General features: G+C 39.0%; 1 protein-coding gene across 1 annotated transcript in view; it reads right to left on the bottom strand.

Annotated features, from left to right (window-relative positions):
- Window positions 1-552: 552 nt before the first annotated feature.
- MMRN1 (multimerin 1) overlaps window positions 553-27986 on the bottom strand; it is a 44785-nt gene continuing 17351 nt past the window's right edge. Inside the window, exons 3-8 of the mRNA XM_037379362.1 lie at window positions 26059-26165; window positions 20572-20664; window positions 16375-16548; window positions 10487-12466; window positions 3386-3532; window positions 553-2317 (exon numbers count right to left, since the gene is read on the bottom strand). Coding sequence (XP_037235259.1) covers window positions 1896-2317; window positions 3386-3532; window positions 10487-12466; window positions 16375-16548; window positions 20572-20664; window positions 26059-26165 — 2923 coding nt within the window. The 3' untranslated portion in view covers window positions 553-1895. The remainder of the gene's footprint in view (window positions 2318-3385; window positions 3533-10486; window positions 12467-16374; window positions 16549-20571; window positions 20665-26058; window positions 26166-27986) is intronic.

The raw sequence follows: 27986 nt of genomic DNA, 5'->3' as shown, positions 1-27986 counted from the left end.
AATCACTATTTATGTGCTGCAAGGATTAATTTGTGAATTTATGGCTTCAGAAAATGGGCTTCGATGGAAAGCTTTCATCAATTCTCAGCTGCTGTCCTTAACCACAAGCCATGGTAGGATGCCCTGCCAAAGCTGGGAGAATGCTGCATGCTGCATGGTTCAGGCAGCCACTGCACAGTCGCACGCCCACAGACACGCTTCAGCACCAATGCTCCTGGTGGAAAATGTGCACTTCAGTTTTGAAAAACAAAGTGTAGCTTTATACACCTGAGGAAAAATGTTGTGGATTCTCTTATCCACACACAGTGTGGGAGAATTCAGTAATTTTATGGACGTGCATCTTAAGATCTGATAAAGTCCATGAAGTAATACTAAGAAGAGAGCTGAAGATTCTCATGTGTTTTCAAGAAAAGTTCCTGATAGTGGAAAACAAAATAATTCAGAGAGCTTCAAAACATTCGGGGCTTCAATAAATTATCACAGGTCGCTGGAGCATGCTGATTAATGCTAACTGCATGTAAGGGCCATGGAAGGAGAGTGTCTGCAGCTTGAAGGATAGCTGGTCAAAGGAACCATAAAGAAGAAGGTGTAGGGAGAAGCCTGGCACATGGTAAGGGAGGCGACGATGGGAACACACCTGGTCAGTGGCACCAACTGGTAAGAACATGCAGAGTGTGAGAAAGTTTTTTCAGCTGGGAGGATAAGAAAGGGGAGGAAGACAAACACATAGAGAGATAAAATCTGATCAGTTAGTGTTAACAGGCAATAACCAGAAACAAACTCAGTCACAGCAGCTGGTAGGACATCAAGAAACTGCAGCAGCCCAGGACTTTGCAACTGATAAGGACGCAAACTTGTTGGTTTATTTGTTTTCAGGCAGTCACAGCATGAAGTAAAAATATTTTTTTTTATATTGTATTGGTGCTTGCAAATCACATTCTGGTTTATGCAGACCAATGTTCATTTCATCTTGCCTCAGTAGTTTGTGAATATAATGCAGAAACAAACAAAATCATAGATTGATAGACTTCAAACTTAGAAAGTACTATGATTATGTCATTTAACCTTGTGTACTTTATAGGCTAAAGTTTACATGCTAAAATATATGTGAAGCCAATATACCCATGTTTGCTCAAAAACATATCACCAAAAGAAAATCCAGCTGCAGTTTAAATGTTTCAAGCAACAGGGAGCCTCCACCAAATCCATTATAATGTTTTTCCCATGACTAGTTACATTCACTTCTAAAAATGAGTACCTTCTTTCTAATCTGAATGTATCAACATGCAGCTTTTAAGTATTCCTTCTCATTCTTTTCTGCTAGATAATCCCCCAGTTTGTTATCATACTGGTTACGTTAAAAATAATGAATCAAATAAACACTGACATATCAAGGTAAGTGGAGAATAACATCAAGCAAAATGAAAAAGAAATATATTTTTTCCAGACAGAATATATACATGATTATCACTTGATACAATGACCTAAGTAGTAACCCAGCACCTGAGTCATCAGACTCCATCCATCACCTCTCTTATGCACTTAGGTTGAAAAAGAATAATCAAAACCAGCTTTGAGAACTGATTATCAGCAACCTTGTGTAAGTATGCTTATACAATGTAAATGTAGAACATAATTAGATTTGTGCTTCCCAATCATGCTAATATAAGGAAGATGCTTATTTTTCCCCCCATCTCCAACCTGTGGACTCTTTTTATAAGATGTGCATGTGGCTACAAACAAGCAACCTCTTGGAGAATCCACACTTTAAATGCCATCAGTATTGTTACTCTGAGAAACTTACTGCTGTTAAGGAAACAAAATATTTAAAGGCAAAGATAAATTCACATGCAGGTTGCTGCATTTAATGGTAACTATTCACATTTATGACTGACTTAGGTACGATACAACAAGTAACCACTAAATGTAGTTACTGGTGGATACTTGGCTGGAATAGAGCCAGTTGCCAGTCTGAGCCAGACTTCTTGACCATAATTTAATTCTAATAAAGCATTTCCAGTAATTACTCTGTCGGTGTACTTGTTACTATTAATATTTTCAGCCTGAAAAGTGAGTTTGTCTATTCCATCAACGACCAGATAGCCAGAGGCACGTGGACTAAACGATTCGATGGTATACTCAAAAACATAGACTCCCAGATATGGAACGTGGAACTTCCCGGTTGCCGGGGCAAATGAAGCTCCGTAGTTGACATCCAGATTGTTAAATCTGATGGGTCCTGGAGTCGTCATTCCATATGTATGAGAGGCAAAAAAAGCCACCATAGGTGCATATCTGTATGATCCTTTTGAAAAATCTGGAACGGAATAAAGAACAACTTCAAGTAATGTTACATTGCACAAAGACAACTCAGACCAGCCAGAAGATCAAAAGCAGCTTTTCTGAAGACACATGATCCACTAGCTTGAGCAACTGAAACACAGTATTTCTGCATAAACACAGTTTTTCTGTATTTTATAAAAAGTAATTTTCTGTCACAATTAGTGCTAGGTGTATCCACAGAAGAATAATCTTAGAAACAGCAAGGGAACCTCATGTCTGTGTATGCTATGTTATCATTAAGGAAGCTGTTCTTTTTCTTTTCTTTCTTTTCCCATCCCCACCCCCTCCAAAAAGAAAAAAAAAAGTTTAAAATCTTAGACAAACACCGAAAAGGTTTAGCACTCCTGATGTTAAATGAGGGAATAAAAGTATATATTATTCTCTTCAAGCTGAGCCTGCACACCATGATTCCCTTCCTCTGTACAAATTATTTTATTCACTATTCTTATACCGTCATGAGTGAGATTCAGCCAAATGGCTGCTGAAATCTGCATAAAATTGACATTCCATGTGGCCTGGATGTAAATTATTTATTTGTTTTCTGGACTGAATAAGCAGTTTCCGTCTTTTTTTTTTTTTTTTTTTTTTTTTTAATATCTTTCAAGGGCTGCATCCTCTACTGATGAAAATCAGAGGTGTGCCTAAAATGACTCCTTGAGGCCATAGTCCCACATATCACGGTAGCTACTTGTATTTATAGAGCGTTTATGGCCATGCTGGAGGTAGTATTCCCCAGTGATGTGATTTTACCTCCCCTTTCAAATTCCATGATATCATGTTCAAATACATCTATTGCACACATTCCCGCTCTGCACAATTCAGCAGGGAGCTTTCCAGCTATTATGGCTGGTCCCAGCCCAATTTAGTCCCGTCACCTGGTCATATTAAAGAAAGACATCATGAGTCACCACAGGACACTACTACTTGAGTTGGCACTCATTAAAGTGAAATGCGGGACCTTTGACCAGCGATGCTTTCTAATTAGGCCCCAGGGCAGAGGCCCATGCCGCTCACATATTGCACTACTAAATTCTTTACTTGCCGACACTTAGAGAATTGTCGTTCACCAGCTTCGTACTGCAGTTGACTCCTCCAAAGGGGTGGCGACAAGCGCAAATAAAGCTCTGTCTGTCATTGATACAGGTTCCTCCATTCTGGCACGGGGAACTGACACAAGCTGAATTCTGCCCTGTGATAGAGAGGGAGGAAAACCAACAACCTCAGTCGCAGTGTCATGACAGTGACACTTCCCAAGTTGTCACTGTTTTGGAAAGCCTCTTCGTCAGTTCATAAAGCTGGTGGAATTTCTGCTGGGGTTCTGCTTGAAGGCCAACTTCAGATCCTGTCCAGGCTATTCAGACCCTTTTCCAGTCCAGCCTCCCTCTTTGCCTGAACACAGCACACCCTCAGCTAGCCTTCAAGATATTCAGAATTACCTGGAAATACTGAGTTCTGCTTGTCTCAGAGGGTCAAGTATATGTATTAAGATGAAAGATACTACAAAGCCAGTGTCTTTGGAACATCTCACTCAACAAACACTATGAGAACCATCAAGAGATTGGGATATCTGACTAGCTGTGAATGTACAGTCCGAGAGACCTCTGTCAACAAACAACAGCCTTTCCTTGCTCATTTCTTCTCTCCTGTCCACGCTAATTTAATGACCTCTCTTCCCTGCAATGTAAGTTTAAAGCCAGCAAAGCCTGGCTACAGCAAAATGTTAGGAAATTCTCCTTCTGTTGTTCCCTACACAAATCCTTCTATAATAATCTAAGGCAGGATGGTCCCACAGGTTATTTACTCCCATAGGGAGGTGTGGGGTGCAGGCAAGAACCCACCCCTACTTGCCACAGCCTGACAGAGGCCCGCAGTCCAGCCAGCACCAGCTGCTCACTTCCATCTTACAGCCGGTCGCAGCGGCAGTGGACTGCTCCTGCTGAGCCCCGCACAGCTGGCTCAGCCTCCTTCTTCCCTTCTTGTATGGCAGCTCTCAGACACCACAGCAAACCAAGAGACAAGTGAAAACCAGGTGGTCTGCAATCATGTGATTCAATAAATATGTTGGATCAGCTAATTACTCTTTACTAAGAATGGGAATGTGCCTAGAGCCTTAGGGCTGACCATAGTTCAAGGAGCCCTTCAGAAACAAACAGTAAAACTTGGAAGAGACAATACTGACGTATCCAATTATTTCCTTCTTTTAGTCAGAAAAAAGAAATAGTTATTTTCACGCTGGTTTGGGCAAATCTGTGCTTTGGTTTGGTTTTACTAATGCAGGCACAGAAGGCTGCTCTTTTCAGACAGAGCCAGCTTATCCTTGGGTGTACCAAAACACAGATTTTGTACTGCTGGTGTACAGGTTGGACTGTCCTGTCTATGACATTACCCACCTAGATGTGTCACAACCATTGCGGGAGAGTCTGGCTACTGGTAATGGAAGATTTTAAATGCCATCCAAACTACATCCAGTACTTGTCCTTGCCCATAAATAAATCAATTCCTGGATATCTACCAAGATTGTTGTATAAGTTTAGTATTGCAAGCAACACAAATCAAACCGAACAGGTGGCTGTCCTTGCCTCCGTTCCTGATTATGTATGAGCTGGCCAGATCACACCCAGCCGATCCAGAAAAATCTGTTGGCCAGTGCTGCTGAGCTCTGAGATCACAATTACTGAGTGTCATCGTATCATGTGTTGTCATAGCAGTCTGGGGGGAAGAACATTCAAGCCACATGAAAAATTAAGTATCGCTGTAAAAAAGTTTGAACCCAAAGCAGTCCCAAGCCATACATTTTTCCATTCTCTTGCTTTGGTCAAATAGAAGTCAGATGTTTTAGAAAATGAACCTTTTCTTTGCCAGGAACTACCAGCAGAGTTCTGGAAAGAGAACATACAGTCCTGTGATGGTGAATCTAGATTGGTAGATGGGAACTGAAAAAGCCTTTCGCTTATTACCAGGGAAATGCTGACCTGGTTTTTCACATAGATACTTCAGTAATGCCCGCAGTTATCTTCAGCTTCCCACCCAGCCATTTCACAGACTGGTGCATTAAGGCAACCTGTTTCCATGAGAAATTCTAGTTCGGTGAGCAGCATGCTGAAGTGCATCTTACAGTGCCACTTGAATTTGCACTGATGGAATATATGGACTTCAAAACACAACAATAATTCTTTTTACAGAAAATAATGTCCATCCTGTAATGCCTGAAATAAAGTGATTTAGGACTGTCATAACCGGGGTCACAGCACAGGCAACTGGACATGAGGAAATAATGTTTTTCTTCTCAGATAACTGTTTTGCTGCACACTTAACTGAAGTTATTTTTCACTCATATTTACCAAGCATCCACAACACTTCACTCATATTTATCAAGAATCCACATATTTACAAAGTGTGAAAGGAAAGCAGAAAAGGAAGGAAAACAGCTGATTGTGCTGACTACATCATAGTCCCAAAATACAAAAGCTTTGTGTAAGAGCATGGCAGTCTCTCTGCTAATTGGTCTCTTCTTATCATGAACAAGAAGTAAGTCCAAGAAGCAGGAAAAGATCACAAAAAGGAAACGATAACGCAATTGAGACTGGAGTTTTAACAGCCTGCTGAGGGATGACTTTTCCTGAACTTAACCTTGGAGTTAAATCAAAATCAGACATAGCTTCACCTCCAATAAATTAACCCTCCAGGTGCAGCATTGCTTAACAGCAGCTGGGGAGCCTGCTCCGTCTGCTAGAACAAGGAGAAGCTGTGAAGAGATTTGAGTGAAATTAGCATTTTCAGAGTGAGAGCTAAATGCCCTGGATCTCCACTGAGCAGGTAATCTCTGTGTAACTACCACGTGATCTTACAGTAGCATGTTTTTGCTCTTGTTTCTAGCTGATGCTGCCTCTCTGCCCAGTATTTTCTTTCTCCTTGCTGAAGGACGTCCTGAGACATTATGTCTATATTCTCTGCTTGGGGTAAAGATGCCGAGAGCTTCAGATTAGGCAAGGATTTCCTACTGTAGTCCATTTCCGATTTTTAATTAATTTTTCACAACTTAGTAGATGAGTCAAAAAGAGAAGCTTTATAAATGAAAGGCTTAAATTGCAGCTATTAATAGCAGAGAATAAACCGAATGCAGGTTCTATTTACGCTCAGTATGGTAGGACTAGGGGGAGCCAGTTAATGCTAAATTTTGCTACTCTTTGGGAGGGCAAACAGCCAGAAGCTCTTTTGGGAAATAGACTGCCAATGTTGTACAAACAAATCTTCAAACAAATAATGAAGCTCTGTCAGTATCTACTGGGGTGTTGTTTAGAAGTAAATCAAATATTTAGCAATTTAATGGTCTCCTTAAGGAAAAAAGTGAGTCCAGTGGTTCAATTTGGAAATGTCTGAACAGGAAGTAACTTACCCTAATTTTCTCAATATTTAGTTATCAGTAACTGTCTCTCAGGAAGCCCTGGGAGACTGGAAGACCCTGGGAATCTACGAAACTACCCTGCTCGCACACAGTCGGGCTGACTCAGTCTACAATTATTAATCACCTCTGGCTTAGTGCTCTCAGTCTGACAGCGATTAAAGGGATGACCATCCCCAGCAGCCTAGATGCAAGGAGTGCCAGGGAGCAGTGGGAGAGAGGCAGCCCCACCAGGGCTGGCACCCTGGAACCGAGGGCAACAGCAGGGCTGGTGCCTCACCTGGCGAGGTGACAAGCAGAGCATGGCAAGTTAATCATGGTAACCAGGGTTAGTGACAGCCCAGTATGACTAAAAAAGCCTGGGATTTTGATTTGGGCTGAAACAGGGATCCCAGGGCCATGGACAGGTTGTGCAGTCGTGAGGCTAGATCAGGATGCCCAGGGCAAATAATGCTATAATTGCACTAGGGCCCTGACAGGGAATTCAGGTATAAACACCATGTGGGGTGTTTGTGGTGCAAAAAAGCACCAAGATTCACCCGCAGCTCTTGGGCAAAAAGCAAGGAGCCTCAGCTGTGCTCGGCAGTTTTTGAGTGGGGACAGATTGCCGAGACCAATCTGAGCTACTTGGACTCTGGCAACTCTGCCTCTTTGTTAAGCAGAAGTATCTAATACTCCCAGTGTGATGATTTCAGGATCACTAAATTAAAACCAACAAAATAGTTTCATCTACTACTTTGTCTAAAGAGTAAATATCAAAATTTGATGTACGTGTCATCAAACTGACCTAGAATAACCATCAAACTTGTGCAGTTAAAACACAAGATGGAAAACATGTAAATAGGTTAATTTCGCTGCAAGCTTGAATGATAAAGTGACAATGGAATCTTGCATTTCTGTTAGGAGCCAGAAATCATGTGAAAATAAAATCAGGAATAAGACACAGAGAAAATGAGAATGAAAAGAAATTGCCTCTCTTTCACATGGATGCGCTGTTGTAAATACATAAATATAACACATCTGCAGTATCAGTTTTTCATGTTGATGGGAGGGTGGCATAATCTGAATAAAGCAAAACCTCAACGAATGCAAGACATGCAACAAGAGAGCGCATTCACCTTTGGAAAGCACAGCAGCCTCTAGATTCTCCAGCAAACAGACACAGCACTAAATGGCAACAGGAAAACGGGAACTGAGCTAAGCTGCCCTCACGCTGCAACATGTTTCTGCAGTAGAACAGTGCATTGGAAGGTAGAACCAGACATAATCCATAACCAAGACTAAGAGTTTATTGTATATTTTTTTCTTTAAAGGCTGACATCTCCCCTATGTTAGATACTTGAAGCTGTCTTAGACCATCACTTTCTTATTCACCCTGGGTTGCCATTACAGCTAGTATCAGGTAAAGTGTTAGATTTTTTTGTCCCTCATAGACATATTGCAGCCTCTAGCTGACTTAAACCTTTTCTTTTATTCATTCCACAGTATGGGAAGTCTCCAAACCTGTATGTTCCTGCACTCACAATGCAAACACACATTGTTTCTCCTTGATTTCAATTAACTATCTAGGAAAGTATTACCTCAGGGGTCAACTCCTGAACACATTAAACCCAATGAAAATCCTAATCTCTTAGAATGGGATCAAATATTGAACATACTGGCATCCATAAGAATCATCGTTCACCTCTTTCTAGAATTTATTCTAATATTTTTGAATTGGAAAAGATAGAAGATTGAATGCATTTTATAATTAATCAATTATGCCTTAGGGTTTCTTCTAGAAACTTTAGTGTAGTCAGCATATATCTCTGGATGGCCTCCTGGAACTTGAGAAAAAAGCTTTCCTGGAGAAGTAAAATCTACCGAGGCAGAAGATGGATACTTGTTAATTAGGATAATGGTCTTATTTCTTTAACTTACAGAAAGGTAATGTATGATTTTGCTAGGCATGAAACATCATTGAGTGCAAAAATTCATTACTGATGGAAAAGTCTGCATAAATATTGCTGTGCAGAAACCTTGCTTAAAAATAGGGTTTTTCAACATTTGCAAAAACCTGCACTTTCTGTAAGAGTGAGCATACATCCAATGTTATCAAGCTATTCGTTAAAATTCAGCATGAGATAAATAATAAATAGGAAGGACATTTATTCATTAACGTGCAGTAAAAGACAGAGCAGGTGGCAGCTTCCTGCGCTCCAGGCAGGTACACTGGTGACGTTTTCCAGGCAGAAGACTTGGGAAGGATCAAAGGCATCATATCTCATTTTCCCTGAATTTTAATTGTGAAAAAGGGTTTTGAATATCCATCCTATGCTATGGCAGGAGCAGGCAGGAAACAAAAACGACTGAGAAAGAATTGCCATTTTTATATCAAAATATTCAAATTGCTTTGGAGTAAGAATCTGGCGAATCTTGGTGCATTTTTAAGTGTGATTGCCTGTTGTAATAGCTGTGTGTCCTCTCTAACTGAAAAGATAATCAAAGACTGAAGTCCCTCAGTGGAGATTGCTTTTGGCAGAAGCCAAGCTACTGATGGGACTGGGTCTTTACAAAGGATCCTTTCCATTGATTATTGAAAAGTGCTGTGCCTAGGACAGGAGGAGACAAAGGAGGGAGGCAGGGGAATCAGAGGGAAGAGGTGGGGAGAGGGAGAGGGAACAGGAGATTGTCCATGGTCTTAGCACACGAGCAAGAGTTGTAGCTCTTACTACCCCTATGTGCTTACAATAGGGACCAAATATGGTTTCAGAAAGGTTCATAAGTTTAGGAATGCTTTACAGAAAAGATTCAGGATTAGGACTTCAAAAGTATCTGGACATCTGTCTGCCATTTAGGAATCAGTCTCACTTATTTTTATGTGAATTAAGAGTCCTCTGAGGATTTCTAGTCACTTAAACACTCTTCATTTTTCTGTATTTTCCCAGAAAAGATATTTCCTTAAAACATTAGCTTGTGCTACTGATTTTCACTCATCTGATTCCAAAAATCATAACATAAGAGTTTGTATTTCTGTGAATAAATCCATGTGAAGTAATTTCACATTATGATGTTTAAGTCCAGAAGTGAGTCACGCTCTATGTCCTTTTTAAGAATGGTAGTTTCTACTCAGCTGAGTTGTTCTCCAGATGGACTTGAGTCATAAACCTACGTTATTGACTGGGCCTCTGACTCTGCAAGAACACACTGTTGTAACTGCACTAATAATCTCAATGAAGCATTGAAAGAGCTGGCAAAAGCCTCATTACAATCGTTCAGTGTATTCACTTGCTTCAGGTTTTTGATAGTTTTCATCCCCACTGACACTGCAAAGTACTGATGCAACTCCAGATTTCCCTCCCAGCTTGCATGTTTTTTTAACTGAACTTGCTAACTGAGATGCAGGCACAAAATCCTTGCAGTTTAGATTTTGTCTAAATTGTCGGTTATGTTTTAAAGGTCATGTACTCAGCTGGGTGTGTGTGCATGCACATATATATCTTACGCTCATCAGACATTAATAAATCAAGGAAAATTAAATGGATCTTCTAGATGCCTTACCGAGAGTCTTCTCTTAAGATAAATAAATTCTCTTGTAAGCAAAAGACTGGAGTAACTCCAAGTTCCTCTGAAACACTCTTTATGGCAGTCTTCAGACTTTATATTCACCCTCACTCAAATTCTGCCCTCTGAGTTTATCACGATGGTTATATAGGCCTTTATTACAAAGGCCCTAATTTTTAGTACGGTAAAATGCATTACCTGGATCTATAGCATTATCTGTGTTTCTCTGACTTCGGCTTGCCAGGCTCATGGTGACATTTGCTGCTCCTTTTTTCACTGGGGCTGGTTTCTTTATAATTGGTTTCACTTGCTTCTGAAGTTTGGTGATATTGTTCATGGCATTTCCCACTGATATGTCAACATGATGGGTTAGATTTGTCAGGATAGCTCCCGCTTTTATTTCAAGCACAGATTCGACAAGCTCTTTGAGACCGCTCTGCAGCAGGGGGATATCTGGCTGAGCAAGTTTAATTAGCACAGGGATACTCGCATTCACTTTTTGGATGCTGCTGTTAGCATCCTGACACAGCCCCCAGGCCTCATGAGCAGTCTTGTTCAGAAGTGGAATGCTGTTTGAGAAGCGGATTGACTTGGCTTCCAGGGCCTTGATCCTGGAACTCAGGGTCTGGAGCTGAAGTGAGACCACTTGTTCTTTCTCTGTCAAGGCAGCTTTGGTTTTTTTCAGTGAGACACAGTTGTTTGCCAAAAACTTGGAAATTTTTGACTCCACATTCAGAAGGCGAACCTCATGATCCTTTGATCCCTCCACAGAGTCAAATAGTTTCTCTTCCAGACGGCTGATATCTTGTCGTTGATTTTCCACTTTTGACGATGTATCATTTAACATATAGAAAACTCTTCTGAAACTGTGGAGGATAATTTTGTCAGACTCCTCGTATGGAAGATCAGAAAGGGATGGTGCTACTTGTGAAGTGAATTCATACTTCTTGCCACTGAGCAGTGCCTGGAGGGATTCATTCAGCTGCTGGAACTGGGGAATGAAAGCCAGGAGGCTGTCCAGTTCCTCATCTCTGCCACAGCAGACTTCAGTCTCATTACTTAGAGCACGTAGCATGCTTTTCATTACATAGTTATCTTGAATAGAATCAATAGCACTGTTTATTATTATCATGGTCTTGTTTAATCCATCTTCTATTTCCATGGAGCATTCATTAACACGACTCTCAAAGAGTTCCTGATAAGCCTGAGATTCATTTTTAAGTCCTTCTTGAGTTTTGGAAAGCTCCTTAATTGCAGAACTCATTCTGTTAATGACAGTAGTGAGGTTTTCAAGCTTCTCATTGATTTCTTCAGCTTGGATTTGTTGTTCATACCCTGAAGTCAGACTAAAAGGTACCCCTTGCTCAATCAAGGGTTGCAGGATCTCCATATCATAGCACAAATCATTAATTTGCTCATTCATTTTGTCCATCTTATTGTCCAATGGAAGGACCAGGTCAGAGAGACTTTTGTTCAGGACAAGCACATTCTCTTGGGTTGCTGCCAGCTGTGTTTGGAAGTCCTTCCTGCTTTCTGACAGCATGTCATCACAGATCCCCAGAACAGAGTCTCTCTGAATTTCCAGTGCAACACTGAGATTGCTGATCTTGCTGTCTTGGACTCTTAAGTCATCAAAGATCTGCAGCACCATCATGCCTTGTTTCTTTACTTTCTCATGAAGTGTCAACATGTACTCTGTAATATTGTACTCTGTCACATTATCTGCTGAAGGGATGTGTTGGCTTGAAGACTGTTCAGCTGATAGCAGCTGTTCATGAGCATCTTTCAGTTCAGTAAGAGTCCGATTTAAAGATTCATAATAAATTACACTTCTTGACTGTTGATGCTCCAATTTATCTTCCAAGGATTTCTGCTTTTCCTGTAAAGCTTTCACAGGCTTGTCACAAGCGAGAGTTATTTCCTCTTTCATCTGCACCATATGACTCTTTAGCTCCAGAACGTCAAGCTTTGTTGGCCCACTGTCTTTCTCCTGAGCAAATTTGTGTTGGGTTTCATTCAGATGCTTGACTAATTCTTTTGTATTTTCAAGATCATCTGACAAACTAGACACAGTCTTGAAAATCTGAGCCATGCTGTCTTGCATTTCACCTTGAAATACTTTAAAGTGTTCTCTGACAATGTCTTTGACTACTTCATTAATACTTCTGGATTTGAGATCTTTGGAAAAAAAAGGAATATGGAAACAATCAAATCAATTGTGTTAGCTACATCTATTTTTTTTCAACAAGGTGAGCAAACACAGTACTGTAGAGAAGTCAAACACACACATTCCTGCACCAATTCATCCCTCCACAGAACAAAATTTAAAGCTGAGAAATGTAAAGGATGGCTAACAGTGTTTGAAGACTCATCCCTGTTTCTACTGAAATCAATGGGAGTTTTGCTATTATTTTGAAAGGTCAAACTCAGAGTCTGCATGTGGTATCAACTTTGATCTCCTAGCTAAGCTGTTTCTGAGCACTGAAACAGTGTATGCTTTTGTGGATTGTTCATAAGAACATGATTTTTCCTTTCTTTGCTCGGAAAGTAAGGACAAAACTCCTGCTTTATCAACATGATGGTCAAGAAGTGAAAGCAGAGATTATTACCTTCCTGTTGTTTTATATGTGCTAAGCAATCATACACTGTAGCAAGAAAGAAGCAACGTAAAAAGAATAGCCTTATTGAACATCTAAAGTTAGTAAAACTACAACTGCTGCAAAACCCAGACATTGTAAAGATATAAATCTTTAGTTAGTCTTACATGCTACAACTCTTTCAATAGCTCCTAGGAACACTGATCCTGAAAAGCACTAGGCAGAAGTGAATGTGTGGGAATTCTGCTCCTGTGAGTAATGAAAGTACCTCCTGTATGGCCTTAGATGGGTTGAGACAGTCATAAAATAGCATTCATCAATAATGCTGCATAACATATTTTGATTAATTACAGCAGTAGTTGTGCTCTAGTGTGAAATTAGTAGGATTCTTTTCATTTGTTCTCCAAAGGCAGCTGGTATGTCCAGCTAAAACACTGAAGCATTCTTTGCATGTTTTTTCTAAACCCGATGAACACTTGCGGCCAGCTTGTGATATAATGGCCAAACCCTTCAACCACTACAATGCCTTGATGGCCATCGGTTCTCTGATTAGAACTCTATTGATAAAGGCAGAAATTCTCGGTTGCCTTCCTCTATTTTCCTCTCAATTACTTCTACAACCTGGATTTTATTACTTCATCTCTAAAACACCAAGGCACGTTCTGAAAACTTATTTGGAAGTACATTCTCAGCAAGAGCAGTAAAAAGGCAGGAAATCAGATCCATGAAAACCAGTGCAACTTTGGGCTCCAAGGGTGAAAAAGGATTCCAAATAAAAATTGTTTTGTTCAGCAAGCCAGAAAGACACATAGTATTTTTTTCTATTTAGGGGATTCATTTGAATTGTGCCTGTTTCCAGCTGGAAACAGAGATATAAATTAGCTGATAATATTTGCCTTTTATGAACTATAAATGAGTCTCAGTCTTCATTATTTGTGGTAAAATGGACAGTAAACACCTCTGATGCTGAGCTGAGAATACACAAGTACATTCCTGGATGTAACTCAATTTCTCTGTTGCTCATTTTGAAGTAGAAAGGCCCAAACTACCTGTGAACATTAAAAATCTCTTACACTTTTTATGAGATTATGAATTTTAACTCCCTGGCTGAAATCCAAAGTGTGTAATTACTTTGTGTCAACATATACTCCCTTTGCAGTTTCAATTATTTGAAGAATAATGTGCAAAATAAATGTATGTACACAAGAGACTGATTTAAGGCTACATATCCAGCTGTAAATGGCATCTTTGACTTGGAAGTGATTAACACTCCATCGCTGAGTTAATTTTCAAAGTGTACATTTTATTAATGAAGAGGAAAGAAGTCTATAAAAAAAGCTTGATGTGGAGTGAAAGGAGGGAGAAATAATAGCAAGAAGTGTGCAGAGTTTATTAAATTAAAGGGGAACACCAAATTATTTTCTCTAAGAAGTAGGAACAATTTCCTAAGTACTGAAAAAAATTTTTAAAACATGCACAACAGATTTCACTAATCAAATTAGAGGAGCATATCAGTTACTCCAGTGAGCGTTGCCCTGTATCAACAGATGACAAGTTTACGGAGTCAAAGACTATTTGTAGATGAAACCAAGAAATAAAGACTTTGTGAACTGTACTGAACTATTTGTTCACAGAAAAAGACCTCACTCCTAACAAGCCCTGATACAAAGCTGGACAGCCATTAGCATTTCCGTGATAAGAAAAAACGTGATTAATGGGTATGAGCAAAGGACCTGGGCATCATGGGAAGAAAATGGAAAAGTAGGGGAAGAAGTCTGAATAGCATGAAACAATTATGGGCTCAACTGTGGTTTGAAAGCACATTGCTTCAGGATGTAAGTGGTAGCGGGGAAAGTTGTGGTTTACTTCAGGTGAGCTTCTAAGAGCAATTTTTAGCACGTATAATGTGCCTATACTGCACATCTGTGCCACGTTAGGGGACAGCATAGAAACTCCTTCCAGCTCCTGCTACTTTAGGATGCTCTTTGCCTGCCTGGAGCATGACTGACTGACATTGCCCGGGCAGAAACTGTATTTGCCCCATTACATCTACAAGCCAACAGAAACACTAACCTTGTTCTCTCTCCCATCCTCCCTTCTGTTTACCTACGTACATGCCAAGAATAACTTGTATTTGGAGTGAGTACCCATAATTAGTCAAGGGAAGTAGTTAACAACAGCATTTTCATTAGAGCTACTTGATTAGGAGATGAATTGAGAGCATAAATCAAAAAAAGGTCAGCAATGGAAGATGTCATCTAAGCAGGTAAAAACAATAAAGGCTTGAAACATATTTGCAGAGCAGTGTGAAATAATGTGGGGGTTTGTACTGCACATTTTAATTAGGACTTAGACCCTTAAATATAGGTAGCAAATGGGGAAGCAGGAACATAGGATGCAGCAAAAGACCTCTTGGAATAGCATAAAAATGACAGCTATAACGAATGGAATATAAAAAAGAATGAAGAGAAAGCAGAATGGAAATTGGAAATATTCAAAGATAAATTAAATGTATGCCCAAGGGTCAAGAATGCCATCCAGCAATGTGTGGAAAGGTGAAAACAGGTCACTGAGCGAGAGATGGGATAAACTTGATCCAGGGTCCAAGAGAGCCACCTACCATGTGGCATAAGTGTCTCAGGAGACAGAGGACTGAAAATGCAAGACATGGGACCACGTTTGGTAAATTTAAGAGAGATACGAAAGCACTTAATGTTTCATTTAGTTTTATCCTAATGTAAGGAGCTCCAGTTCCCCCATTCTATTTTTAGACAACAGAAAAGTCCTCTGGATTCTAGTGTGTATAATACAAACAGTTTGGGGGAAATTCCTGAAAAATTAGAAAAATATTGCAAATTAAGGAAATGAAAGCTTCAGTCCCAATCTGCTTATTAAGGACCATTTGAGGTTGGGTAATAAACAGATCTTACTGTGGGATTCAGAAAGAATGGATGCATAATTCTGCTGGCGAGATTTTGCCCGACCTCCTGTTCCCTGGCCATATCTTTCTCATCTACCAAACACGAGTACAGATGTTTATCAAATGTAGCCTAATACGATCAGAGGCAAATTATTCAGCAGGATGTTTGCCATGTTATAACTGTAAGAGCCACAGAAGTCCTCATGTTTCCCCTGCATATATGAATTACATAATAGAGAATATTACTTAGCCATAGTAGCAAAACAAATACTATGTCCTTTAGCAGCTGTCAGATAAACTAAAAACAGAGATTAGAATATTTACAGAAGCTCTAAGTAAATGAAAATATTGGCTTAAGTTACCATGTAGATGATGTAGTATCCAAGAACATAATTTTTTTGCCCCTATAACAAATGTCAGAATAAACAAATCCCCTATTATGAAATGAAACTAAAGGAGAGGTCTCCTTATAAACACTGAGCAATAGAACAGTCTACAAATGTTTTTAGCATTATTTTTTTCTGGCACCTTTAGCTGCATGAGTGATTACATTAATTTATTTTTCTTACCTTTTAGAAAAGACTGGAAGTCTTTGCCCTTATCTTCATTGATTTTGCCTTCCAAAGAAGAAAGCATCTTGCTCACATCACTCATCGCAACAGCAATGCTGTCAACATTCTTCTGTAGAAAAGTCAGTTTCATCTCCTGGCTGCTAATCTTCTCATTCATTTTTTGTGTAAGTGCTTGGTCAGAGAACAAAATGAGAAAAAAAAAAACCAAACAGCAGTGTTAAAACATGGGGGGTTGGGGAGATGGGGGGAATGAAAGCATAATTGTCTTGAGATATATTAGCTGGAAGTGGGGTGGAAAGTTTCTGAATCTTTAGTCTTAAATGAATCATCTCGATTTTTGTCATGTCTCATATATTAGTGACATTCAGCAGCACAGCAGTAGCTAATTACCAAAGCATCTGTATCCATTATAAAATATTTATAATTCTACATCAGTATTTTGAGTGGTTAACGTATTTTAATCAGCATAATACCATTCTTCCTCCACCTAGCACCCTACGGCTTATGCAGTTAACTCTCATTTAGTCTATTTTCTTTAACACAATCACAAAAAGATTGAGTTTTACTTACCACTTATAACTTCATGAATTTGCAAGGCTTGTGTCTGAAGGAATACATCATCTTTTCAGTGTCGGGGTCAAAATAAAGACTCTTAAACACAGCAACAAGGCAGAAAAACAGCTAATAGATAAATGACTTTGGAATAATCATCAGCCTGTCATTAAGAAACGATGCTCAACCTGTGAAGTTCATTTTAAAACCTGCCCAAATTGTTCCTGACACTTGTAGTCTCTTTAGGTATAAAAAAGCCTAGACGGATGCTTTTAAGACAGGTAGTGGCGAAGGCAGCCTTGATCTTGCAAATTAAGACTCCACATGACTTCAGCTAGCCATCTGATTTTACAGCTGACAGAATGAGACTTAGTCTGGGATTTTCAGAAGATGCTGATAATATTAGATGTTCTAATCCCGGTAAGCGAAGCTACAAGATCTCTTCAGTTCTTTCAACAATTTGCCTAAATAGCCTACCTTAGACACACAATATATTATCCTATATGATCCAGGCCATACTGTGACTTAATAAACTGCTATGCAAGAGATTCTTTAGCAGTACATACAAATATTTATTAGTGTAAATTTACAGTACTGCTATTGATCTTATGTCACTTTTCATTGTGGCATCAGTGTCTATTCCCAGGGCAGTAAACAGTTATACTCAGAAATCACGTAGAAGTACAGGGCCTAAAGACTACCAAAAAAAGAAAAAATCAAGTTATATGTAAAAGGGCATATTCTTTTGACTAGACTCTTATTGTTCAAAATTCTAGTATGTAAAAAATAAACATATCATACCTAATTTGACAGCATTTGGGAAAAAACAGAAAATTCACTAAATACACCCAATCAGGACAGATGAATTGAAGCAATGCCCATGAGAATACTCTTCTGTAGAGGCACATTGGTTGTAAAGTTAGTAATTGGTAGAGCCTGGTGAATAAGGCTAGCTGTTTTAGGTTAGGATGTTAGCATCTCCAGCTGCTCACTTTGCCCATGGTGTCTACTTACACAGACATAAAATTGTTTATAACTCAGCCACCTAGTTTAGAGTCTGGCAATTCTCCCCAATGGCACTGGGGAGACAAGGTTTTGATGGATTTTCTTCATCTGAATACTCTTTTCCATAATGCTACTCTGTGACAGACAGACAGGTCTGGATACTTCTGCTCCTGGTTCAATTGTTACTCTGAGAAAGTGATTTGCATTCATTACCGGCTTATGCATAGCCACCCAAACTGATAACAAACCTGCAGGGTGCAATGGTTTCTTCAGTTTGGTTTCTGTCAGTTCCTACTGAAGGAGGAAGACAAGCTGCATAGATGAACTTGCAAGCGAGGTTTGTAAGTGGTATGACTGCATAGTGAGAGCTGGAAACAGAATCTGGCTTGGAGTCTTGGTAGCTGCTGTTGGAACAACAGACCAGGCAGTTAGTCCTGGCCCCAGGTCATGTTTGCAGGGCTGACAGCCAGAACAGGTATCTGTCTCCTAAACTGACCCCATTTGATTTAAAAAGAACTGAAAAGCAATTAACACGGAGCTCTGAGATTCCAATTTCAGAGTTATTTTTCAGAGCAGAATTCCTACTAAGACAAGTGGCATGTTTTAATGCTCTATTGATCAAACTCACTTTCTCATATGGGTCCTGTCGTCTTTACTAGACATCCTCATCCCTCCAGACCCGGGAAGCTCAGTTGCTCGCACATTACCAAGGGGCAACAGCTTTCTCCTAACTCCCATTTGAAAATACCTTTCTATGTCTCCATACCAGGTTTCAGTCTTTTTGTCTCCCACCTATGCTTTCTAATTTTTTCTATTTGTCTATTATGATTTAAAGTAAAACACATATACAGACATAAGCCCATATGTGTACTCTCTCCATAAAAACCTGTGGCAGTCTCACTTCTGACATCCTGTTCTCCCAGCATGCATGAATATCCCAGCACCAGAACAGTATATTGACACACAGAGACCTGAGAACATAATTTGACTTATTATTTGGTTCCATAAAATGTTTTCAGATATATACCAACCCTGTGAGTGACAATAACACCATAGTGTTATAATCATCAGCTGATGATTATACAAAAAGACAGCATAGACATCTGTAATCAAAGCATCGACAGATTCAAAAGAAAAGGGAGGTAGTAAGAATGCGCAAGGAACATGACTCGTTTCCACTGTCTTTTACATCTTGTCCATCCTCTGGGTCCTCACTATGTAAACTCAGGCTCATTTGACAGTGTGTAGAGAGTGTTGCCAAATAACTTACATATAATTTGCCACCAAAAATTTACCTGACAAGTACAATGTCACTCAATGCTGGGGAGTATATCACAAGAAGAGAATAATTTTTTCCTTATTCAAGCATGTTTCATGTACTTATTTTGTTGTTATTTAAACACAATATGCTGATTGTTAGCAGTTCTTTGAGTACACAGTGTTTTTAAATAATTCTGCACTATCAAATGTCTTTATACCCTCAAAGACATATACACGTTCAGGTGGTACAGACTGGAATACAGTATAGTCTGTCAACTACTTGAATAACTCTACATCATGGCTACCTTTTCATGTTTCTTTATAGTGAGCAATTAATATTTGAATTCATGGACAATGATTGTTTCTGCTCCCACTTCAGTGAGTGTGCAAACAGGCCTGGCATGAATAAAATTCCATTCCCATGAATACTTATGCAGACAACTATGAAATTAATTTTCTGGGACATTTGTGCTGGTAAACTTTAAATCATACAGATGGTAATGGAACATAAATATAAAGGGAAGTGAGCACCCCCAAGAATTCTAGAGACTACAAGGTGGAGAAGCTTTCCATGCAGCAGTCACCTAAGGGAACTTCTCAGTGTAGATCGCTACTTGAATAAAAGCATTATTGTTACCGACTACCTCTTACAATGCTGAGGTCTGTACAAGGTTTCCTGCAAGAAAACACTGACACTATGTTCCAAAACCTTACGGTGTAGAAAGGTTGAAGTAAACACAGTAGAGAGCAAATGAGTAGTGTAATAAGAAACAGTCTCAAACATCTGTGGTATAAAGCCATAAACTGTCCCTGTGTTGCTTACCTATTTGATCATCCTAGATGGAGTAGCTTAAAACACAGTTAAGCTGCCCTTGCTAAATTTTGAAGCATCATTGTACTGATTTTGAATAAAGCACTAATTTTTATAAGAAAATATGTAACAATCACACATTCAGATAATACAGTTAACATCACTACACTTTCTTTTGTGACCAGTGCTGGTCTATATTACTCCTGGGTTTGCTTTTGGGTTTGGGTTTTTTGCCTGTATTTGGGGGTTTCTTTCTTTTTTTCTGAAAATTTATTTATTTTAATAAGTAATATAATAGTTGAAATATTTCTATGCTGAATGACTTTCCTGGGTTTAGTTTAGTCACAAGACACTATAAATGCTAAGCTACTGGTACCTTTAGATTCAGTTTCTTCTACCTATCTTTATCAGAGAAGCATACTGCTGAACCATGACTGCTAGAAACTCTAACGGTTCATTCACGTCCCTTCAGCAGACAGTTTTTTCTCAAGTTATTTTTGGAGTGATCTTAATGAGTCACATGGTCAGCAACTGGGCTAGAGGTGATAGCAATCACAATAACCGACCTGGCCCACTGGGGTCCTGATGAGCTCCTGGTGTCCTCTCACTGACAGTTCTGCTGCTTTCAGCCTGGTTGCTATGTATAAGCGATGGTTGTTCTTGAGTTAAAAGAGGGAGAGAAAAAGGAAAGTGTGTGAGTGAAACAAGGAACACAACAATCAGGATTCCACAACACTTGCTTTGTCTATTCTATACGAACTTTATCAAAGCCAAATCAACTGCTATGATTCTTGTTATCTGCTTAGTCCACCTATAACACAGTGTAGAACCACACTGATGAGACTGTGAATGGTTTTAAAAATGGCTTCCTGAGGCTGGCAGGGGTTGGTGTTAATACTAAAATGTCATACCTTGCCCTCTAATGAACAGAATTTTGGAATCTCCAGGGCTAAAAATTCTATAGGAATACTTCAGATCAATATAAAACACCAGTACAACAACAACACAGATATTGTCAGCTGTAAAATTAATTAAGTTTTAGTACGGCTACAAAATCAGACATGTTTGTCAAAATCAATATTTTATTTTTTTACTTGTTACACAAATCTTCAAGCATGGAAATCTTCCCAGTAAAGGCAATAGTTGCTACATTGTTGTAGCACCTAAAAAAATAAAACCATTTCAAAACATAATCAAATTCCAACAAGCATCTTGCAAGATTTGTGACTGGTATGTACATTAAGAAACTTTATGAAGGTGATAAGTTTGTAAATATTTTCTCTGGTCATGGCAGATGGGATTTTCTGTGCTTATTTTACTTCTCAGCCCAAAGATCCCAAAGCTGTTTCCAGAAACCTAGATTAACATTATTCTTTCAATATTGCAGCTGGGGAAATAGGTCCAGAAAAATAAAGTGCCTTCACTCACAAAAATTAGGGAACAACTAATGGAATAACTGGTGATTGAACTGAGATTTCCACCTTCCTGACTTACTCCTCTAGTCATTAGGCTTAATGGCGGTGTTTTCATTTTGTTATTGTTTTAGAAAAATGAAATATGTACTAAGTAGATTGCAAATTTGCTAGTATACATTCATAACAATTTTATATGCTTGCTCAGTTCATGAAGCATTTTGAAGTAGATGTTGTTCCAGCTAGAGCACATCTAAGGAATGCCAGTCTTTAGTACAGTACACACAGAATAATTTGGGTATGGTGACATTATTTTACAGTTCAAATATTAAAACCTTGTCTGGCCATACTGTGAGTTTCCAAGGAAACAGAATAAAATGCTGAATCAAGAAATTCCCTATGTTTCATCAGCCTCTTAACAGTGTATATGAGGATCAATAGATTACATTTAAGGATGATATAAGGTGGTTTATATTGCAAATTAAGGGAGGGGGTGATGTAACAATTAGGACAGGAACTCAAAGGAAATTATCATATGGACCAAGAGTTCCATAGAATTTATTGAAATTGGCTGATGAATACGAAATCCTCAAATAGTTATAATTTCAATAGCTTCAGTCATCATTCTGTAGCATAGTTATTGACAGGAGTTAAAATACTTGCATTCAGCCCAATTCATTACACAGGATTTATCAGGTAGTGATGTGATGATATAATCTATGACAAGGGAGTCAGTTACTTGCCTGTGATAAAGACCAGCTGATCGATGTCCTTTAGTTCTTTCATTTACCCATCTTTCTGTTGCTCTAAATATATTCACTGCCGGTGTTAGTGCTACAGACACCGGATATATTTTTTTTATGCTATCCATCTTACCTTTCATCCCCACTATTAAATCAATTGCCCCACTCACAGCTTAACATTGTAGAATACCCAAATCTTTACAGTTTTATTGCTTTCAGAGTTTCAAGGATATATATATTTACCACCATGTGCTTGTCTTACTAATGCTTTAAACTGTTCAGATAACTTAATCCCTGTAAGACCCAGGACATAGTATCACTCTTTTGCAGCAAACCAGCAACGGAGAAAGCCCGTAGTGCATTGTACTGCCTCTAAAAGCAGCAAGGGCTGTAGCCAGTGATGCAGACAACACAAAAAAACTCACCCAGAGAGAATACCTCATATTGTACAGTTATTAAATTTCATCACTGTATAGGAAAGGGACTTCTCATGCAGCATTAGAAATGCAGGGGTTTCATTTGTGAAAAAAATTCAGAAGAGTCGCTGGCAATATAGCTTCTCCTACATCATTCTTCCAGTGTGGTTCAATCCTTTTCCAAAGAAACCACTCTGACACATATGGTGATTAAGTCTTACGTGCTCCTTGGTCCCACAGCTGAGATTCCCCATCCTAGATGCTGTATAGCAGCAGATGTGATGGGAGCACCAGACTGCAACTCTAATACATGCACTCTTCAGGGTAGAAATAGCCATCAAACAATTTACATTTGAGACCTTTTAAAAATTGGATACACTATGCTCAGTTTAAGCTAAAAATATCAAATAAATAAAAATTAGATTGCTAAACCCACCTTATACAGGCCATTTACAATAACAAAGCAGCACCACAAAAAAAAAAAAGAAAAAGAAAAAAAAGCAGCAATTCAAAACGCTGAGCAATAAGCTCTTCCAGTTCCTCCAGGAGCTTCAGCATTTCTGAATATCAGGTAACGCACACAGGAATTTAACATTAGGCTCCTATCATTGAATATATTGGCCTAGATGTATAATTTATTGTCCCATGTATTTTTAAATACACCATGCAAAATGATTTCAGGGAATATTAAAAATATGGAAATTGGATCTTTTTCTCTCAATATATTTTTGATGAAGCGGGAGTGGCTGAAGGTGAATCCCTGTGGGGAGTTTGATAGTTTCCTCCCATTCCTTGTGTTTCAACGTGAATTGCTACCTTTTGTGTCTGCAGCTCACCCACGCAGAGGCTAGCACTCACTCCTGTGTGGAACATTTTACAGCCATCTGCTGGAGAAATCCCATTACTACCCTGTGAGAGAATTCAGTGCTAACAATGGCTTTGGCATTGTCCGGAACTATGAGAACCAGCCGTTTGCTCTAAACCGCAGCCAGGGTAGATGGAAATTAATTTATCCACATTAAGTCACCTCAGCATCACTCCACAGCAAAGCTGAACTCGAACACAGCATGATCTACGTTTGAAGATGCGTCTTCAAGTTCTTGAAATAATTTGTGACCCAGAATATAGTGTTCAGGGACCATATGCACATGAACAAACTGGGATTTCTTCCCCTCAGATGTTACTACACACACATTGCTTTCTCCACCTTAAGGATGAAAAGTTAAAATAAAGCTATGTTTAGTAAAATGACATGAACTTTGCAACTCAGAACTTACAAGCCCTTTTATTTTAGCAGCTTTGCTCCCAGTTAAGCATTTGATATTCCCAAATCAAAATGATGATGTTTTATTTGTTGAAGTGCCCACATTGCGCTGTTTCATGAGACTTTAAGAAATGTCTACATGTTTCCCTTCTTAAAAGTTTCTTGTAAATTGGATTTTCCATACTGGACTAGGATCCATGTCTCATTCAATTTGGTCCCACATGGGAAGTAAAGTTAGAAATGGTGATCTGAACGTGTCTCTTTCCAGAGGCTCGTCTGTCTCACTCACTACATTACCTTGAGAATCAGCTGTAACCAAGCAGTTGCAATGAGGCTACCAAATACAGTTTACAGATGTCTAGTAATAACTATCAGATGTTGACAAGCGTTTCCTTCTGCCTAGACTACCAGACTGAAACAGTTATGTATGATATCACTTGGTTTGAGAGAGAAGGCATTTTTAATTGGCATTTGCTATAAGCAACCCACGCCACGCTAGAAGTGCCTTCCCAGGATCTAAAACATATCGTCAGAATAACCCACCCAGTTACGCCAGCACAGAAACCCTTCAATAACAGCTCTGCTGTTGAACGGATCAAGAGCGGAGAGGCCAAACAGAGGGCTCAGCAACACCGGAGAGCCGTGGTCAGAGCTTTCAATGCCTCTCCCTGTGCCTTTGCAGAAACGGAGTGCCTGAGGACAAGGCTACTGGCTTCCCAACTGTTCAAGTTCATTAGCTGACGTCCCTTCATGGGAACTGCGTAAAACAGACAGGGCTTGTGCTGGTGGTCTGCTCCTCATGGCAGGCGGGATTCCAGAAGCAGGGAAGAAGAGCCTTTCTGACATAACACCTTTCATCCCAATCTCTTTAAACACTTCTACCAGCATTAATTAATTAAATACCCCAATGCCCCTGTGAGATAAGTGTCATCTCAATTTTCTAGATGGGTAAACTTGGATATGCAGATTATAAGTGGCTTCCCCAAGTTATTCAGCAAGCCAGAAGAGATTTGAAAATAGAGCCCAGGAGATGTAATTTCAAACCCACTCCTATAACACTTGACAACATTTTCCTTTATTCTTATTTTTACACAGACACCACTACAAATTGAGTTATACAGCTTTTTTTCCTGGTCAATGCTTCCCTGTTGTTTTGATGCCATTTCAATTTTATCAGCTGTAGCCTCCCCCTTCAATAAGCTTTTTTTAATCGATTTTTGCTAATGTTTGCATTTTTTAAAAGCAAACTTTTAAAACGTCTGATCTGTGCTCATTGGACAGCCTTGCGGACTGTGTCCCATGTTAATATCCAAGTCCACGCTCAGCTGCACAGGAGAGAATTTTGCACTCACTGAGGCCCTGGTTCTTCAGCATTGAAATTTCCCTCCTGGATGTGAATATCAGTGATTTCTCTTCATTCCTCTACATTAATTTTTAATCACAGCCTCTACTTTACTACTGCTGATTGAATTCCCTACCACATCTAATGCCCTTTCTTGTAATACTCATTCATTTAAAATATGTATGCTGATGCCATATCTTATTTTTCAAGAGCTGCTTGTTTAAGGCCAGCAGCGAAGAAATAGCTATTATACAGTTGTTAAAGTACAGTATGTTGCAATATGTTTGATCACCAGGGCAGAGGTAAAACACTATTCTGTCAAAAAAGGGTACGATTATACAGGGATCATGTGTAATACTAAAATTCAGTCACTGTGGAAATGAACAGCATAACTTCTACTCAATTCAGAGGGAAACAACGTTGATACATTATATTATCATGCCTAAAAAATCTTCTTAGAGCCTGAAACTAAAAGCCAAAAGAGTCACAGTGCTGTAGATCAATTTTACAGCAAGTATTCAATAGAGGACCTGGATATAATATCCCCAGCACTGCGATACTCAAAAACTAAAAGGTCAAAAGTAGACACACTGAACGCAAACTCCATATTTTAGCAAAATGGAATAAGGCTGAAGTTTTTATGAGTTTCATGTAGACTGGAGGAAAGGAAAGGACATTCTGCTCAGCTGCTCTGGAAATTCATGTGCGGGGAAGAGTCAACATCCCAAAACATTTTAGTTTACTGACCATTTTTCCTGGTTTAAATTAACAGTAAGGACTGTATTGATTTTCAGCAGAGCCATTTGCTTGCAAATCAGATTTCATTGTTTTCTTTCATTAAAGTGAATAGTTTCAAATCCTTACAACTCTACTCACCTTTGGGTTGGCAGTTTTGCCCACTGTACCCAGGACAGCACTTCCACTCCAGTGATGTTACTATTTTATGTTTGATTCTGTAGGCTTGGTGTGTTGTTGCTTGGGACCTGCAAAACAAGAACATTTTAAACCTATTTTAGGTAACCAAACAGGAGTTGTAGGATACCTGTATAACTACATTACATTATCTTACATGTCAGATGTATCCTTTCATTAACTGCTTGAAACTGTAAGTGAAGTCTAACTAGTTCAATGTTTCAATAGCAATCACAGTTTTAATATTGCAGCCTTCAGATCATCTGCATGGATTTTAAAGGAACCTGATATCTATTTAGTGTTGTCAGACTTCCTCCCTAAATATCTTATTCAGTAGTCAAATACTGCTAACTTTTATGAAAGATATTACAATTAATATCCACTAAACTGGACAGAGTGAGCCAAAAATACAATTGTGATATAACATTTTCTGTGACATCAGTGAAAAAAAGCATTCACAATGAATTTATGCCATGTCAGCACATGTTTAGTGCACACTGGAAGCCCTCCATTCTGATTATTTTAAGCAAGATTATACAAACATTAATCCAATAAAGTTGATGAAAGGAGGGTATGGCTATGTAATTGTGATGCCTCCGTTACTACTGTTACAGTACGCAACTGCAGAGGCAGCAGCAATTTTGTTTCTGTGTTCCAACACATCCTGCACATCCTAGCTACCAAACTACTTCTTTTAACTTTCTTTACCTCATGGAGAACTCTGTTTAGAATGAGTACGCTGCAGTAGGGCATACAGAAGAAACTACAGCAAGTCTATTTGCCTCTTTTAATATGTTAAATTCAAAGTCTGAATAAAAAGAATATTGCACAGTTCTGCTAGTTCCTAAATACTAACATAAATAACACCTCAAACTTCAGAAAACGAAAATGGTTACAGAACTGTTTTGGACATACAATCCCTGTCTAAATCATTCCAGAAAGTGGGACGAATGTGAAGGCTGTTGGATAAAAAATTATCCTCCAAATAAACTAAAAAATGCCACCTTGTTTTACCCTGTAGTTAATCTTGTCACCCCTTCATGTGGGATGTAATATTATATATATTAAAATTCATAGCAGCCGGCAGGAGCTTTGCATGTGTCCCCAACCAGGTTTGCCTCTGAGAAATGGCTTTTTCAGCAGCAAGGCTCAATAAAGATTAAGGTGACTGCCAAGAGAGTTCTCGGTTATTTTGCTGTATGGATGGTCTTATTAATAATAAAACTACCATATTTTGCATTAGCATAATCCATTCCTGAAAGAATACATGGAAATGAAGTGTCCATGAAAGGAGTTAATCAGGAATAGCCATTTTAAAAATAACTCTCCACATAGACAAGCCTCAGAAAATATTTCTAGTAGAGACTTAGTTACAGGGGCAGCACAAGGAGCTATTTTCCCTACAAAAAAGAAATCAGTTATTGTGAATCTTCTAGCCTGAATTAGAAAAAAAATGGCAACCACAGGGCCCCTCCACACTTTTGCAATACAATTGTTTATGTTTCAGAGTTGTTTATATTTCAGAGTCACCAGATCCTAAGGATACTCTATTCCTGGTTTCACCTCAAAGCTTTAAGCATGTTCTGCTGTACCATCTAGAGGACAATGCTCAGAATGGTGAAACTGACTTGTAAGAGGCTTTTGAAATTTTTCAAGGGAAAATATATGTTACAACCTCTGTTTTGTTGGTGCTGTTTGAGTTTGACATTTTCCAGGCCCATGCGTTAAAACCCATTTTAATTTACTACTGAAATCTAATGTTTGGAGAATACAATGAGGCACCCAAACCACAAAGGATAAACTGAATATGTTTAACAGTGTCATTATTTACAAGTTGTATCCAATTACTTCTCTGGGTTCGTCGCCTGACCAAAGCTGTGCCAGAAATAAGT

The sequence above is a fragment of the Falco rusticolus genome, chromosome 1 (genome assembly GCF_015220075.1).
Source record: "Falco rusticolus isolate bFalRus1 chromosome 1, bFalRus1.pri, whole genome shotgun sequence".
In the NCBI taxonomy this organism is placed as follows: domain Eukaryota; kingdom Metazoa; phylum Chordata; class Aves; order Falconiformes; family Falconidae; genus Falco; species Falco rusticolus.
The sequence above is the reverse complement of the archived record's forward strand: the minus strand, read 5'-3'. Positions and strand labels throughout refer to the sequence as shown.